Raw genomic sequence first — 17,117 nt, forward strand, 5'->3', positions numbered from 1 at the left:
ATTCGAAGAAAGAGCAAATAATCTCGGGAAAACAACCTTCAAAGGAGAATCTGATGCCCAACTATCAAACTAGAAACGAATACTCTCCCCATTCCCCACTTTGACTTGAAACAAGCTTCGAAACTTAGCACCGAACTGATCTTTTTTAAAATGGTTATTGACCACAGATTTCCAAAGCCATGAAGCATTTGTTGGAAATTTGTTGTTGAAAAATAACATATTAGTGTTCATATTGTATTTAGAACAAATCATCTTCTTCCAAATGGATCCCCTATCATTAGCAAATTTCCTAGACCATTTCCCTAATAAAGCTCTATTCATAAAATTAAGATTCAACACATCCAGACCACCACAACTTCTTGCTTTACACACTGTCTTCCAGTTGATCTAGTGAATTTTCTTGAACTCAGCCTCTCCTCCCCATAAAAATTTGGCCATGATTGAATTCAACTTTGAATTGACTGCTTTAGGAATCTTGAACATAGACAAAAAATAAGTAGGTAACGAACTCAATACCGACTTTAATAAAACCAATCTCCCGGCCAAAGACAGGGTTTTTGCCTTCCAACCCGCCAGCTTCTTGAAAAATTTCTGAATAACCGGATCCCACAAAACATCAGAGTTCTTGTTGGCACCAAGCGGCTTCCCTAAATAATCAGAAGGGAAACAACCAGTTGTACAACCAATGTCACCCGCCCACTCCTTGACCTCTTCCTCACTAATGTTGATGCCAAATAATTTGCTTTTATTGAGATTTAGTTGAAGACCGGACATAACTTCAAAAACTCGTAAAAGTCTCTTGACATTTAAAATTTGCGTCTTGGAAGCATTACAAAAAATAATGAGGTCATCTGCAAATTGCAAATGAGATAAATAAAAAAACCCTCATATTTACCTAACACATACCACAAAATAGACCCGAAGAAACCGTCTTGAGAAGCAATAGGTTGAGGAGCTCTCTATAAAGTTAAATAACAGTGGGAAAAGTGAGCAACCCTGTCTAAGACCCCTTGCCATTGGAAATTCCTCTGTTGGCACACCATTAACCAAAACTGATACCGAGGCTGAAGTAACACATTTTCTAATCCAGCTGCACCATTTAGTTCCAAAACCCATTTTGACCATCACTTTAAAAAGGATATCCCAATCTACAGTATCATAAGCCTTCTTGAAATCAACCTTAAATACACAACCCTTTAATCATTTCTTCCTCCAAAAGTCAATTCCTTTACTGGCAATAAAAGAGAAATCCAAGATTTGTCGATCATGAATAAAAACAAATTGCGAAGCACTAATAACATCATTCATACAACTTCTCAGTCTTCTCGAAAGACACTTCGAAGGATCTTATACATCCCTCCTACTAAACTGATTGGTCTAAAATCATCTAACCCACCACTGTTAGAACCCTTTGGAATGAGAGTGATGAATGTATGATTAATACTATGCTCCCAATTTTTTCCCAAATAAAAGTTGTGAAAAACTTTCAGAATATCATCTTTCAAAGAGGACCAAAACCTTTTAAAAAACCCCATGTTCAACCCATCAGGGCTTGGAGCTTTGTTACTATCACATGAGTTTAGAGCCTCCCAAACTTCTTCCGTAAACATCTTTTCTAAGCTAAGGCTCTGCTCCAAGGATATTCTGGAAAAATTCAGCTTGATATCATCCACTTCCAAAGTTGACCGAACTTTATAAGTTTCAAAAAATGATCTCAGATCCTTGATTTGATGAGAAGCGGATCAAAAAATATTTCATCTTTGACCTTAAGAGCTTTTAAATAATTCATCCTCCTCCTGATGGTGGCACAAGTATGAAAAAATTTTGTATTTTGATCTCCATCTTTGATCCATTTCACTCTTGAATTTTGCCACCAAACTTGTTCCTCAATCCTGTATAATCTCCACAATTCATTTTTCAAGGAACGCAATTTTGATACTACGTCAGTGCCCCTCACAGCCTGTTGTTTCTGTAAATCACTTTCTAATAGATGAATCTTCACTTCTAAATCTGAAATAACAACACCTGGAAACTGATCTCTCCTATCAGACCATGTTTTATAGCTGATTTGGAGCTTCTGATGATACTCAGAATACCCGATCTTCTCTAAACTTTCTTGCATTCTTTAATAGCCTCTACAACCTGCTCATCAAACCCTTCCTCATTCATTAAATAATTGAACGACTTGAAAGGTTTCTTACCCCAATTAGCTCCCCCACTCTCAAGTAAAATTGCATTATGATCAGAAATAGACTTTGGAAGTAAATGCTGGGTGATATCCGAAAAAGAAAAAGAATAATTAATGTTCAACAAAAACCTGTCCAATCTGATAACAGTGGGGTCTTCCCAGTTATTTCCCCAAGTAAATCTTCCCCCAATTAAAGGTATATCAATTGGGCCAGTTTGTTGAATAAATTACCTAAAGATCTCCATAGAATTTATGTTTTGAGCTTTACCTTCCTTCTCCTCTTCTGATATATAGGCATTAAAATCCCTTCCCACACAAAAAGGAGTAGTGAAACCATTTAGAAACAAGCAAAGTTCCTCAAAAAAGCCTGCTTTCTCTTCCTCCACTGAAAGACCATAAACATTAATAAAACCACACCTAAACTGATTCATTTTGAATTTCCCAAAAATAGCAATAAATCTCCTATGTATATACTGATCTTTACCTCAAAAACACCGTCATCCGAGCAACTTAATAAGCCACTTGAGGAACCTTCTGCTGGAGATTCAACATGACCTTGCAGAATATTCAATCCACTTCTTTTCAATAGAGACTTGGACAAACCTCCACATTTGTTTCTTGCAGAAAAAGAAAAGATTTCTTCTCATAAACCATTTTTTGAACAGCTCGATGTTTTTCTTTTTTCCCCAAACCCCTGACATTCCAGGACAATATAACTAGTTTTGACATCATAAGAAAAAAAATATTACCAAGCTCTCCCCCAACCTCTAACAACTCACATATCCCCACTCAACCCTTTCTCCAACTCCATGATTTTTTCCAAAAAAACTTTCTTCCCCTCTTTGAAAGATACACCCAACATCTTAGTTATTTCCCAAGTAGCGAGAGCTTCGTTCAATTGCATTGGAAAAGCTGAGGATGAAATTGCAAAGATACTAACCTGGTCTAAAGCATCCATAATCAAAGACCTTTTAACTCTCTTACAAAAACTTATGTTTCTCGAACATTCACTGTCCTCTTCTGAATTATGATCATCCTTTGGAATAACAGATTGAGTAGATTTTGAAATAATATCTCTTCCATTATGCATGCTTAAATCCCCCTCTGTTTCAGAATTAAAGGCCTGCACATTTCGAAACCATATATTCCTCTCTCTAGACCTTCTATAAACTTTCTTATAACTTCCTATCATCCTTCTTCCCATCGGAGCACTCTTCATAGATAAAGAATCTGCTGAATGGTTTTGCGAGTCACCCTTTACGCTCAACACATTAATACCTTCAACAGACCCCCATTTACTTTATTCAATGACGGTGTCTCTAAACCGACCTCCACTGATAACTCATAAGTGAATTTCCCTTTTTTCCTGCATCCTTTGAACTACTTAAAGAAGCCATACACTGCCTATGGCCTGGAAACCCAAAGTCAGAAATTTTAACTGCTGGGCCAGCAGAAATTAACTTCTTTATTGGAGAATTGGGCTCACTTCTTTCCTCTGATTGGGCCTGAGCACTAGAGTTTGAATTATTCAAATTTCTAATGCCCAACCCTGCAAACTCACCCTTTTTACAACTGCCAAAACTTTGAAAATTTGACATCCCTTCATTAATGCCTTTCCCATCTCTGCTTCTTCTTGGAAACTAATTTCCTCTACCAACTTCGACAAAACAGGAAGAAACACCCTGCTCCATCCACTTGTCAACTTTTTTACGTGCATCCTCAACCAATCGAGCAGTGCCTACCTTGTCATTTGACTTTAGGCTGTCTGCTTTCATCTCCAAAGGCTGCAAGGCAGAGTCTCTACCATCGGAATAATTCTCCGGCAAAAAACTTGGAAAAAAACTCGAAAAATTTGAAGTCGAACCCATCTTGATTTTCACCTTGAAGGATCTTCCATACAACCCTAATGTTATCACTTCCGAGACGTCAAAAGGGGTTGCCACCCTTATCAGAATTTTTACTGACGTGAGATCTTCCTTGTTCTTTGTCAAGTCTTGTATGCCCTCCATTGTCCCCCACCTTCCCGCTAACTTTTCCAGAAAATCCTCTTGCCAACATAAGAGAGGAAGACCATAAAGCTCCACTAAACAGAAAGCCATTGGCACACCTTCTTCATTCAACAAAGGAGCCAACCTGTCGAACCAGAACCATAACAACTCGCTCCTCGACAAGCCTCCTTCATCTCCTCATCTAATTTGAATGTGATAATACAAGATTTCCAAACATATCCCCAACTGGCTATCTGGACTTCAAAACCTTCCTTCGCCAAAGCACACTGCACAACTCCAATTCGGAAGATTGTTTTACTATGCCCGTTAGTGACCTTTTCACCCAACTTGAGATTTCAGAAGGAATATGCATCTCCCAAATATTCTTCTTCCCTTTCCCCCCTGTCTGAGCTAACATTTTTTATTTTCAACATTTTCTAAATCTCCTCTGTGGGCTACTCGATAACAAAGCTTCCTTATATGACCTATCATCCATAATACTTCTCGGAATCTCAACTCTCTTATTTGGTTTAGATTTTTCCTCTGTAATCTTCTTTGAAGTATTAGATATTACCTTGGATGTGCCTACAGACCTTGATCGATCTTTCTGATATTTTGCAACTCCAACAAAAACTTTCCTTCCATCTATCCATGACCCGTTTATATTGTCAGCTGCCTTTCTCATTCCTGCTTCATTATCAAACTTAGCGAAAGTGAACGTGGAAGATTTATACTTTGGATTATTCGTCTCATTTAGAATAAAAACTCTCACCACATGACCTTGGAAAAGAAAAAGATCTCTTAACGATCTTCTAGAGACTCTCTTGCTAAGATTGTCAACGAAAACAGTCCAACTGACGCCGGAGGAAGATTGTCCTTTCACTATGTCAGTTAGTAGGGTATATTCTCCCCATGACTCTTGGTTATGGAAAGGAATTGTAAGCAACTTCTTAAAGAATGATTCGATTGGAGAGGGTTTGAGATCTCATTCAAGGCTTCAAGTGGGGAATGGTAAATCAATATCCTTTTGGAATGATGTTTGGGTAGACAATACCCCGTTGAAAATTAAATTTCCTATAATTTTTGCATTGTCTTTATATAAAACAGGGAAGGTTGTCGATTTTGGAAGTTACGATTCTAATGGCTGGTCTTGGAATATTTGAACTAGAAGAAATTTGAGTGACTGGGAATTGGAAAATGGTTGTAGCTAATGATTAAATTGAATTAACCTACAGTTATCTGAGGCAGTTGATGATTTTCTATCCTGGTCTGGGAATGGTGACGGGCTGTTTTCGTTGAGATCTTGTAGAAAGACTATTGATAAGGATCATTTGGAAAACCCTATTTGGAAAAATCGTGTATGGTTGGGGTTGGTTCCTCCTAGAGTTGAAACTTTTCTTTGGTAAGTAACTCATCAAAAATTGGATTTGAAATCAGAGTTAAAGAAAAGGGGGTTCCCTTATCTGATGGGGATCTTTTCCCGTTATGTAATTAGCATGAAGAGTATGCTCAACATGTGTTTATTTTCTGCTCGGTTACTAGTGAGATTTGGAACAAGTTTTTCAGGTTTTGGGATATTTGTACAACTTTGTCGTCTGATCTTCCATCCTTCATTAGTTCTTGGCCTGATTTGATGGCTAATTCTGTGATCTGGAAATTTATCCCGAGTGTAGTTCTTTAGTCTATTTGGAATCATAGGAATTCAATTGTTTTCGAGAAAAAAGTTCTTGACAAGTCTTCTCTCTTCTTCATTGTAAGATTTAGATTAGCTAAGTGGTTTCTTGCCAAGTTTCAACAAGTTTCGATCTCCATTGACTTGTTAATGGTTGATCCTACTTTAACAGATGGTGTTAAGTGCTCAAAGGTAAAGAGTAGAGCAGTACAAAAATGGCTTCCTCCTCCTGCGGATTTCTACAAATTCAATGTTGATGGTGCTGTCACAACGGATGGGTTGGCTGGTGGCATTGGGGGAGTTCTTAAAGATTCAAATGGTTCCACTTTAACGTTGTTCTCAGAAAGTGTTGGATCTGGTCCTACATTGGCAAAATTGAAGGCAATTAGGAAAGCAACTGAAATTTTCTTTTCTTCGGTGTGGTCTAGTAAAGGGAGATTGATTTTGGAAAGTGACTGCAAAACAGTTGTTGATTGGATACAATTGTCTTCTTCTACACCTGTGTATTTTAGTAATCTAATTAAAGATATTGAGCTTTTTGTATTGTCTAGGGTGTTGATAGTGAAGTTAATTCTTAGGGGTTGTAATTGGGAGGCTGATAAGTTACCTAAAGAATGGGTTGGTTGACTGGGTAGTTTTATTAAGAAAGTTTTTTGGCATTTTTAGGGGATAGTCTTATCTATTGTAATGCGAAGGCTTATTGTTGTATGAATTCATATCAATAAATGAGGTACTCTTTTCCTCTTTCCGCTAGTTGTTCCTTACCTTTTGGAAAAGATCAATTATGAAGGGGTTTTTTAATGAGACCTCCGACTTTTATAAAAAAAAAACTTTCCTGACCCTCTCACTCATCTTTTTTTTAATCTTACAGGTGGTTGTGTTCGTATTATTCAAGTAAACTCTTTATAATCAGTGATTTTTTAAGTTAATTATTAGTTAAGATGTCATTTTTATTGATGATTTTTTATGTAAAAGATTCTTCTTCTAATTATTTTAACTATTTTGGATGACATAGACTTGAGGTGCAATTCATGGAACAAGAAGTTTGGGAAGCGATATCGAGTTCGGATAGTAATAAGGCGCCTGGTCCGGATGGGCTCACTATGGGTTTTTTAAGAAGTGTTGGCCTAGTCTGAAGGAGTCGGTGATGAAATTCTTTGTCAATTTTTATCAGAAGAAGAAATGGGAGCACGAAGTCAACCATGCCTTCATTACATTGATTTTGAAAGTTAAATCCAGAATATTTGGATGACTATAGGCCCATTAGTCTCGTTGAAAATATGTATAATATCTTGTCTAAAGTATTGTCAAAGAGACTTATCTCGTGCGTTGATGATATTGTTAGCTCGTCTCAGTTCACATTCATCCCAGGAAGGCAATTGTTGGATTGTGCATTGATTGCTAATGAGGGAATAAACTATTGGAGGAAAAAGGGTCTAAAAGGTGTGGTCTTAAAAGAAGATTTCCGGAGAGCTTATGATACAGTTGAATGATCAATACTTTTAAGAATCATGAAGGAGATGGGATTTGGTGAGAGATGGTGTTCGTGGATCTCTCTTTGCTTATCCTCTGTTCTTCTGAATGGCACCCCAACAAAGGAGATTCCGATGTCTAAAGGTTTGAGATAAGGTTGCAACCTTTCTCCAATTTTATTCAATTTAGTAGGGGAATTACTACACTTGATGTTGTCTAAAGCGGTTAAATTAAGCCTATTTTATGGTTTCAAGGTTGGAGGGTCAAAAAATTTCTGCCAGTTGTCCCATCTTCAATTTGCAGATGATTTGATAATATTCTGCCTCGCTTCCTGGGACAAGTCAAAAATGTTAAGAGAGTATTGAGAATTTTCAGCTTAATGGTCGGGTTCAATCTAAATCTCTTGAAAAGTCACTTGTATGGAATCAATTTGGAAGAAGAGATACTGAAAGATTGGGCTTCATCTATAGGTTGCTCTGTGGGTTCTTTTCCGACGGAATACCTAGGGTTACCTTTAGGAGCTAAGAAGAATTCAAAGACTGTGGGATCCGGTTATACAGAGGTTCAACATCAGGTTGGCGGGATGGAAAGCTTCTACCCTATCTTTGGCCGGCAGATTGGTGCTCTTGAAATCGATTTTGTCTTCTCTTCCGATTTTTTACTTATCCGTCTTCAAATTGACGTGTAAAGTTAGTCAGAAATTGAATTCGTTGATGGCCAGATTCTTGTGGGGGGACAGTTCAGAGAAGAACCGTATCCATTGGGTGAATTGGCAAACGGTGTGTCGTCCGATTGAAAATAGAGGTCTGGGGGTCTTAGATTTAGATCTTACAAATCGGGCTTTGCTAGGAAAATAGACTTGGAAGTTTGCAAACGAGGACACTTTATGGAAGGAGTTGATTTGCTGCAAACACAATGTAGATTGCTCGTCAATGTCAGTTAGTACGGTGTTTTGTCCCCAAGATTCATGGATTTGGAAAGGGACAGTTAAAAGCTTTTTGAGGAATGATTTGATCGGTGAGAGGTTAAGATCCCATTCCAGGTTGGTAATGGTAAATCAATTTCTTTTTGGAACGATGTCTGGGTTAATAATATCCCTTTGAAACTTCAGTTTCCTAGAATCTTTGCTTTGACTCCAAACAAATGGGGTAAGGTGGTCGATTTTGGTTGTTATGAATCTAATGGCTGTATTTGGAATATTAAAACTAGAAGAAATTTGTGTGATTGAGAATTGGAACAATGGCTGAAATTAATGATAAAATTGAACAACATTCAGTTGACAGATGCAGTGGATGATTTTTTAGCTTAGTCCGGGAAAAGAGATGAGTTGTTTTCGGTCAAATCCTGCAGACTTACTATAGGTAAGGATCAAATGGAGAACCCTATTTGGAAGACTCGTGTTTGGTCGGGGATGGTTCCTCCTAGAATTGAAACTTTTCTTTGGCAAGTTACTCACCAAAAGCTGGCAGTTAAATCAGAATTGAAGATTAGGGGAGTTCCTTTATCAAATGGCGAGTTGTGTCCGATGTGTAAACAGAGTGAAGAAACTGTCCAACACTTGTTTATTTTCTGCTTAGTGGCTGGGGAGTTATGGTGTAAATTCTTCAGAATTTGGGATGTTAGTACAACTTTGCATTGTGATATCCCTTCTCTCATTTGTTCGTGGCCTAATTTGGTGGGAAATTCAGCGATTTGGGAGTTTATTCCAGGTGTGGTCTTATAGTCGTTATGGAAATATAGGAATTCAATTGTTTTTGAGAATAAGGTACTGGATAGGTCATCCCTTTTCTTCACTGTTAGGTTCAGATTAGCAAAAGTGGTTTCAAGCAAAGTTTCCTCAAGTTAAGATTTCAGTGGATTCGCTAATGGCTGATCCGTTTTTAGCAGATGGGATACGTTGTTCTAAGATGCCAAATTCGGCTGTTCCTAAATGGCTACCTCCTCCCGTCGATTTTTTTAAGTTTAATGTTGATGGTGCTGTTGGAAGAAATGTGATGGCTAGTGACATAGGAGGTATTCTTAGAAATTCAGATGGCTTCATTCTAGCAACGTTTTCAGAGAGTATTGGGTCAGGACCCTCCCCTTTAGTAGAGTTGAAGGCTATTAAAATAGCAACTGAAGTTTTTTATTCCTCAATCTGGTCTACTAAAGGCAGGTTGATTCTCGAAAGTGACTGCAAAACTGCCGTGGAATGGATCCACTCTCCATGTCTTGCCCCTATGTTCTTTAGTAATTTAATTAAGGAGATTGAATCTTCTATATTCTATAGGGCATTGATAGTAAAGTTCATTTCTAGGGAATGTAATTGGGAGGCTGATAAGTTAGCTAATGAAGGATCGGTTAATTGTTAGCTGTTATATAGGCTGTTCTTGAATCTTTTGAGGTTAACATTCCGGATGTTATGTAAAGGTTTTATTATGTAATTTTGAGAAATCAATAAACTGAGGTAATCTTTAACTTCTTCCGCTAGGTATCCCTTTCCTCTTGGTAAGGGATAAATATGAAAGGGGTTTTTAATGAGACCTCCTACTTCTATAAAAAAAAAAAAACTTGGATGGCATATATTTAGTATAAATATGCCTTTTTAATGAACTAAATAAAGGATTAACAAAAGTTTTATTTGTATTCGAAAATGTACTCATTGTATGAGTACAAACCATTTTTACTTTTAAATGTACTTAAGATGTAAAATACATTTATTTTTCCATGTACTGAAAAGAGGAGAAAAGAGTTTTAGAAGAAAATTGTCTAAGAGTAATCCCTATTCATCCTTACTATTGAAATTTATTCTCATTAAATAATATCTGCACAAATTGGCATGTGTAGTGTTCCCTTTACATATACATACTATCTTAAGATGTTTTTGTTTTCAGTTTTTTCCCTCAGTTGCTGCAACCTTGGCATTTTCCTTTATGCACCTTTTGTAAATTTTATCTCTTTATTCCTTACATCTAGCACAAGTGCACACCATTCTCATATTGTTACTAACAGCGAACCCCCTGCCAAACCATGTGAATCATCATCCGAATAGAGAGTGACCTTCCCGAACCCTCATCGGCGTGTATCCCATCAACAACCTCGCAAGCCCATCTTGCGGGCGATGCCTAATGGCCACGTGTTAACACACGTGGCCGCATCCGAGGACTAGTGTACACCATCACTTCCTAAGACGTCCCATCAACACCAATGCCACGACAACTCTCAATTGACACCTGTTCAGGGCATTATAAATAGCCATGCAACAGAGGGTAAACACACGTACAACTAAAACCACCAAAAACCTAGATCCAAAACCACCAGAAAGACACTCTGATCATCACCTACGTTTGTTGTCTACTTAACCGGTCAACACATATCTATCCTCTTTTCTAAGATATTTTGCTTTTCAGTTGTGCAACATTTAGTTGAACTGGCCATCACTAATCGTATGATTCATACAAGTTGCTCTTACTCTTTGCGAGGGAATAAAAAAAAACAAATTTTAGTTTTTTTTGCCACTTACATATTTAAATTTGAAAGTAAAAAGTTCTTTTCTTTTTCTTTTTTATTACAATGAAGACCACGGTTTAGGGGCCTGGGGAAGGGAAATTTACAGGTGTTAGGGATCAATTCTAACCTTGATGAAATTTGCCTCCAACGGAAAATGGGCGAACCATTTGGATTAAGCTCCAGGTTCATGAACCTAGCTTTTTGACTAATGGTGTGGTGTTCAAGTATATGGCTGCTAGCAGCTTTGTCTTTGGGTTGTCGCAGTTGAATGGTCCATCTGTAAAGAAGTTAGAAGGATTGGATTTCATGCTTTCGCTCTTGATAGTATTTTGATCCAACATTACCAGCTGTAGGAACAGATTTCATGTGTCAATTGCCTAACAATTTGGTACAAACGAGAAACATAGGGAAGCATGACTTATCTTCCTTCATGTGGAGGTTTTTTCCAAGAGGTGTCTGCATTATACTGTGCAATTTGTTCTCTCCAGTAAACTATATAAAAAAAATCTTGCTATAGTGCAAGCATTTATAAAGTTTTAGCTTTCTCATTTTACCATTTACTATTTGTACGTACTTTTAATGGGTTTTGGTTTTACGTATAAATGGTAGAAGATTACAGATTCAGTGCAGACTTTCTAATTATTTTTGGTTGCATATTACTTTATCTGTCAGATTAATGTGTTTTTTATTTAAAAAATTGCTTTCTCTCAGGAAAATGATGATATCTGCAATGGATCAGCATTCCATGATGCTAAATTTCTCTTACAAAATAGCAATCCTAAGGAACTTTTTCTATCAAGTGATGCAAATGCAATTGTTGAACACACAAAGAAAGTTCTTGTCATCGAGGACGGTGAAGTAGTTCATCTTAAGGTACATTTAATCCTTTAGATAAGTTGCAAGTATTCTCTTATTCTAGTTGTCTTTTTATGCATGGTATATCTTACAACATTTCCATGTTCAACATTTTCATGTTCTATTCTTCAATTATTTTTCTGCACATAATTTTTTTTCAGTTTTATTCCTTGTTTGCCCTCTCTTTCTATCCTACATTTTTATAACATGTAGATTTTCCAAGAATAAATGCTATTTCCGTAATATTCGAGTCAATGCAAGTTGTTACTAAAAACAAGATATTCTGTTGTAAAGACACAATAATTATGATATTGTGTAGTTAAAACTTTCCCAGACTAGGCATTCCTTGTAAACTATAAATAGTTGCTACCTATTGTCAGTAAGACATACAAGAGAACAATTTTGTTCACTGTCAATAGGGTTTTAGTGATGTGCCGACCAATTTTTTCCCTTCTGGAGTTTCTATTTTTTTTTTGGATGTTTCCAACCATTTCAATAGTTGGTTTTCTAACCAAGTGGGACGCTTTTGTTAGTAGGGCTGTAAACGAGTTGAGTCGAGCTCAACTATTGCTGAGCTCGACTCGACTCGAAAGCTCACGGGCTTAAAATTTTCAAGCTCTACTCGAAATCAAAATTTGAAGCTTGACTCGAGCTTCAAAAAACTTGAACTCGAAACATTCTCAGACTGAACTCGATTGAAGCTCAAACTTGAGCTCCTATCAAGTTCGAACTCGAGTTCGAACCTGAACCTTAAGTACATGAAACCCTTATATTGTATTTTTTTTAAATGTAAATGTTAATATTATTATTAATTTAATTTAAAAAATTAAAATTTTAATATATCATTTTTTTCGAGTCGGATATCAAATAGCTCACTTCTACTTGGTAAGAATTTGAGTCGAGTTCAAGCTCGAATTGAGTCTATTCGATTCTAGTATTGACTGAGCTTTGACCGAGTCGTATTTGAGTAGCTTGCGATCTTTCTCATCTCATTTACAGCCCTTTTTGTTTTGACCATTGCAATGTTGTGCTCTTCTGGTTTGATGTTTGTTATTATCAAGTTTACTAGTTGTAAGACTGGTTACAATTGTAACCAGTTTCTGAGAATGCCAAATTTAAGCAAAGAATGGCAGACTGTCACATTAACATCTATTAGATTGATATTGATCTTAGTGAACGACTTTTTACTTTAATCCTATTCTATCCTCATGGATAGGAATATTCAAGTATGTTTACATCATATATTTTATTTTCAGAGTAAAATGGCCCTTGTGGCTCCCTTTTCCCTTCTATTTTGTTAAGTTCAGCCCTAAAGTATAATCCAACCATCTGGGAAATTAAACTCTGCAACTTTTGAGCTCATCATCTTTGCTCCTGGTTCATAGAATCATAGTTAACTGATGACAGATACTATTAGTTTTTGAAATGGTGGTCCATTAATTCTTATTTTCTCCTCATGCTACTTGGCTTCTTCAGGAAGGAGATGTATCTATCCTAAAGTTTAATAATGACAAAGGAAGAAATGGAGACAGTCGTTCTGCTAGGCCTGCATCAGTGCAACGTGCATTATCTATTCTTGAGATGGAGGTTGAACAAATAAATAAGGGAAAATACAAGCATTATATGCAGAAAGAAATTCATGAACAGCCAGAATCTCTAACAACTACCATGAGAGGAAGGCTTCTACGTGGAGGTTCCTGCAAGGCCAAGACTGTTCTTTTGGGTGGACTGAAGGATCACCTTAAAACAATTAGGCGAAGCCGAAGGATTGTGTTTATTGGTTGTGGTACAAGTTACAATGCTGCTTTAGCTGCTAGACCCATCATGGAAGAATTGTCTGGTAACTGCTATTTGTCTGGGAAATATGATTCTGTACACGTTAAAATTTCTTATTTTCATTTTTCAACTTGTTTATTTGATTTATATGGAAAAATAGGGGTGCCTGTTACAATGGAAATTGCTAGTGATCTGTTGGATCGGCAAGGTCTTATATACAGAGAGGATACAGTAGTTTTTGTGAGTCAATCTGGTGAAACAGCTGATACATTGCTTGCTCTGGAATATGCTTTGGAGAAAGGCGCTTTATGTGTTGGCATCACAAATACTGTTGGGAGTGTAATAGATCGGAATACACACTGTGGTGTTCATATAAATGCTGGTTGTGAAATTGGTGTAGCAAGTACCAAGGTAAATAAATACAAGATCAAGGAATCTCTGTCCTTTTGTTTTATAGTTAAGCAAAAAAAAAAAAACAAAAAACAAAACAAAAGACAAAAACCAAACAAACAAACAAAACTCACGCTGTTATTAACAGGCATATACAAGTCAAATAGTGGTGATGGCCATGTTAGCTTTGGCAATTGGAGGTGACACAATTTCTAAACAAGAGAGAAGGGAGGCTATAATAGATGGTCTATTCGATCTGCCAAGTTAGTCTAAAACCTGGTTCCCTTTTTCTATATATATTCTAAAAAATTTCCCCTTTTCACTTTGTTTTTGTGGCTTTCTAATTTTGTGTTATTTTCTGAATTTACAGATAAAATCAGGGAGGTACTGAAGCTTGACCAGGAAATGAAAGATCTTGCAAAACTATTGATTGCTGAGCAGTCACTTCTTGTCTTCGGGAGAGGATACAATTATGCAACTGCTTTGGAAGGTGCTCTAAAAGTGAAGGAAGTTGCACTTATGCATAGTGAGGGGATACTTGCCGGTGAAATGAAGCATGGTCCATTGGCACTAGTTGATGAAAATCTCCCCATTGTTGTGATTGCTACCCGTGATGCTTGCTTCAGGTTGGTTTCATTATTGAGAAATTATGTTATTTTATTACTTTCAATTGTTTGGCACTGACATCTTCTGATTGCTAACAGCAAGCAGCAGTCAGTTATACAGCAACTACGTGCCCGCAAAGGGCGCTTGATAGTAATGTGTTCAAAAGGAGATGCTGCATCAGTGTGTCCTGGAGGAGGCTGTCGAGTAATTGAAGTTCCTCAGGTTGAGGACTGTCTTCAACCTGTGGTTAATATAGTTCCATTTCAGGTATCCTTTTCATAATTATTTTAGCTTGCCTCTTACCATGAAATTAACAATTTACTGGATAATGAATATTGAACTATACTTGAATTATGGGCGTTATGCATTCTGTAAGTGACAAGACAACTTCATTCCTTTATCTTCTGATATACACACACATGAAGAAGAGATTTAATTATTACATTAATAATAAATTTATGAATAAAAAATATATAAACTAAATATAATATTTGGCTACTGCAAGGTATCTATCTATAGGGTACCCATTGCAGTCTTCTCAAGTATACAATGCTAAGACAACTTTTATCTCTTGGTATGCTAATGAACATACCCTTTGCATTTTTTGTGCAGTTACTGGCATATCATCTCACTGTCTTAAGGGGATACAATGTCGACCAGCCTCGGAATCTTGCAAAAAGCGTGACCACTCAGTGAAGAATGCTTACCGACGAAATTCAATCACGCATCTCCGTAAATTATTGGAGTGTGACAAAGTAAAAATTCTTTTGCCTCTTATTTTTTTCCCTTCTCATTATTTGCAAGAGGAATTAGTGAAGCATTTCTGAATTAAGGCAAGGATGGTTTTTTCATTTTATGCCGGATGGTCTGAAATAACAATCTAACAGTTCGGAAAGAAAGTCGTACAAAATATTTTGGGACATCCATATATCCAAAAAGGCAACAAATTTTCAGTCCTTCGTTCTTTTCTTGAGTTCATATAAGGCCAAAAACAGCAGGGGGAATGTTTGGTTTACAGGTTTTGACACCAATCTGCATGCCTTCTTTAAGCCTATGATAAAATTAGGTTACTTGAGATTAGTAATTTTCTGAAATTGTGTTTGCTAGTATCTCACTGAACCGGTTTGTTGCACACTGTTGAAATTGGTTTACTGTGAGGTCTCCTACAGATTTAGGAACGTGGGAAAGAGTTGATTATCTATATTTGTTGGAGAACACAGGTTCAGCACTTCGATGTTTTTTTTTCAAGATATATCGACATTTTTAACTTTTGTAATCTTTGCATTTATAGCAAGTCTCTCGTTCATTGTTGTGCACTGATTTAAACACTAATAGATAATTAAATTAGATTTTATTATAGTTCTAATACTCGAAGATTATTTGGTAATTTTTAATGGCAGTGACTAAAATAAAACCAAAAACTTGAGTTTGAAAAAAATAGTTTGATGACCAAAATAGAAACTAAGTAATAGATGTGTTACAAAATAGGTAGTTTACCCAAATCGTTTAAGAATGCACCTCTTTGTTGCTCTCTGTCGTAAAACAACTCAGGTATCAGGCTACTTAATTGATTTTATTCAGTTCTAAAGTTTTTGGTTCATTTTCGAGCACCAGTGATTGTCGCACGCGTTGCTTCTGCGTGTTGGTTTCTTCCATCGCATGGAAACCCACCTTGCACCAGACCAGTGCTCGTACCCGAGTCTGCTTCAGCCAGGCCGCCTGTTGGGTCGTCTTGTTTGACGCACTTGTTTGTTGAGCCCATTTTATTAGGGTTTAAAATTCCAGGTTGAATCAAAACCAACTCAAATCGGTCCACACTAAACTCGTCTAGCCAAAATGAACTGATCTCGCCAAATTGAGATGTTGATCGTTAACTTTGATTGTTGATCGTTTACTGTTGAGCATTGACTATTGATTTGGACTATTGATCATTGATTTTGATTGGCGTTGACTTGGACTTTTACCATGTCATTTTTTTGACGTATTGATTCTTTTTTGTGGTTTGTTTCATTAAATTTCAACCCAAAAGTCCTGAATTAAGTTTGTTGACCCAAGCATACATTTATAACCAAGTATTTTAATCACTTTAATAGACTTCAGATAACGAACTGATTTAGAATTATATTTTATCATGTTTTGCTTGATTATCAACCAAATCTGAAATATGTTGTTTAGTATATTCACATGATTCTCGCACTTAAAATATTATTCGTATGTTTTTGTAAATTGTCATTGTAGAGTTCATATTTGTTTTTTTATTAAGGGTAAATTATAAATTTGGTAATTGAATTTTACTCTCATATTTCACTCAGTGTACTTTAAATCTCTTCAATTTCCTCACTAAACTTAATACATTGGGTTTTTTTACCACTCAGTCGTTTTCTCTCTAACGGCGTTATACAGATGCAAAACGACGTCGTTTTGGTGAAAGTTTTGTTTTTTTTTAAGTTGTGTCATTTTAATGCCGTTAACTATTTAATGGTATAGTGACAAAAAAACCTAATGTATGAAGTTCAATGAAAAAATTAAAAACTTTTAAAATTCAGAGTAAAATAAGAGAGAGTAAAACTCAGTGATGAAATTTATAATTTACCCTTTTATCAAAATAGTAATATGGTTTATTTGATACTTAGGTCTAGCACCGTTGTTGACTGTGATAGCCAAATCATTCAATAGACTT

At 36.4% G+C, this 17,117-nt stretch overlaps 1 protein-coding gene across 1 annotated transcript in view; it reads left to right on the plus strand.

Moving 5' to 3' along the window:
• The window catches only part of LOC120187996 (glutamine--fructose-6-phosphate aminotransferase [isomerizing] 2-like), a 28,316-nt gene extending 12,879 nt beyond the window's left edge, over positions 1 to 15,437 (plus strand). Inside the window, exons 6-12 of the mRNA XM_039191567.1 lie at positions 11,524 to 11,683; positions 13,142 to 13,505; positions 13,602 to 13,852; positions 13,980 to 14,094; positions 14,202 to 14,457; positions 14,536 to 14,704; positions 15,050 to 15,437. Coding sequence (XP_039047498.1) covers positions 11,524 to 11,683; positions 13,142 to 13,505; positions 13,602 to 13,852; positions 13,980 to 14,094; positions 14,202 to 14,457; positions 14,536 to 14,704; positions 15,050 to 15,133 — 1,399 coding nt within the window. The 3' untranslated portion in view covers positions 15,134 to 15,437. The remainder of the gene's footprint in view (positions 1 to 11,523; positions 11,684 to 13,141; positions 13,506 to 13,601; positions 13,853 to 13,979; positions 14,095 to 14,201; positions 14,458 to 14,535; positions 14,705 to 15,049) is intronic.
• The last annotated feature ends 1,680 nt before the right edge of the window (positions 15,438 to 17,117 follow it).

This window comes from Hibiscus syriacus, unplaced genomic scaffold (genome assembly GCF_006381635.1).
Source record: "Hibiscus syriacus cultivar Baekdansim isolate YM2019G1 unplaced genomic scaffold, ASM638163v2 tig00116937_pilon, whole genome shotgun sequence".
Lineage (NCBI taxonomy): Eukaryota > Viridiplantae > Streptophyta > Magnoliopsida > Malvales > Malvaceae > Hibiscus > Hibiscus syriacus.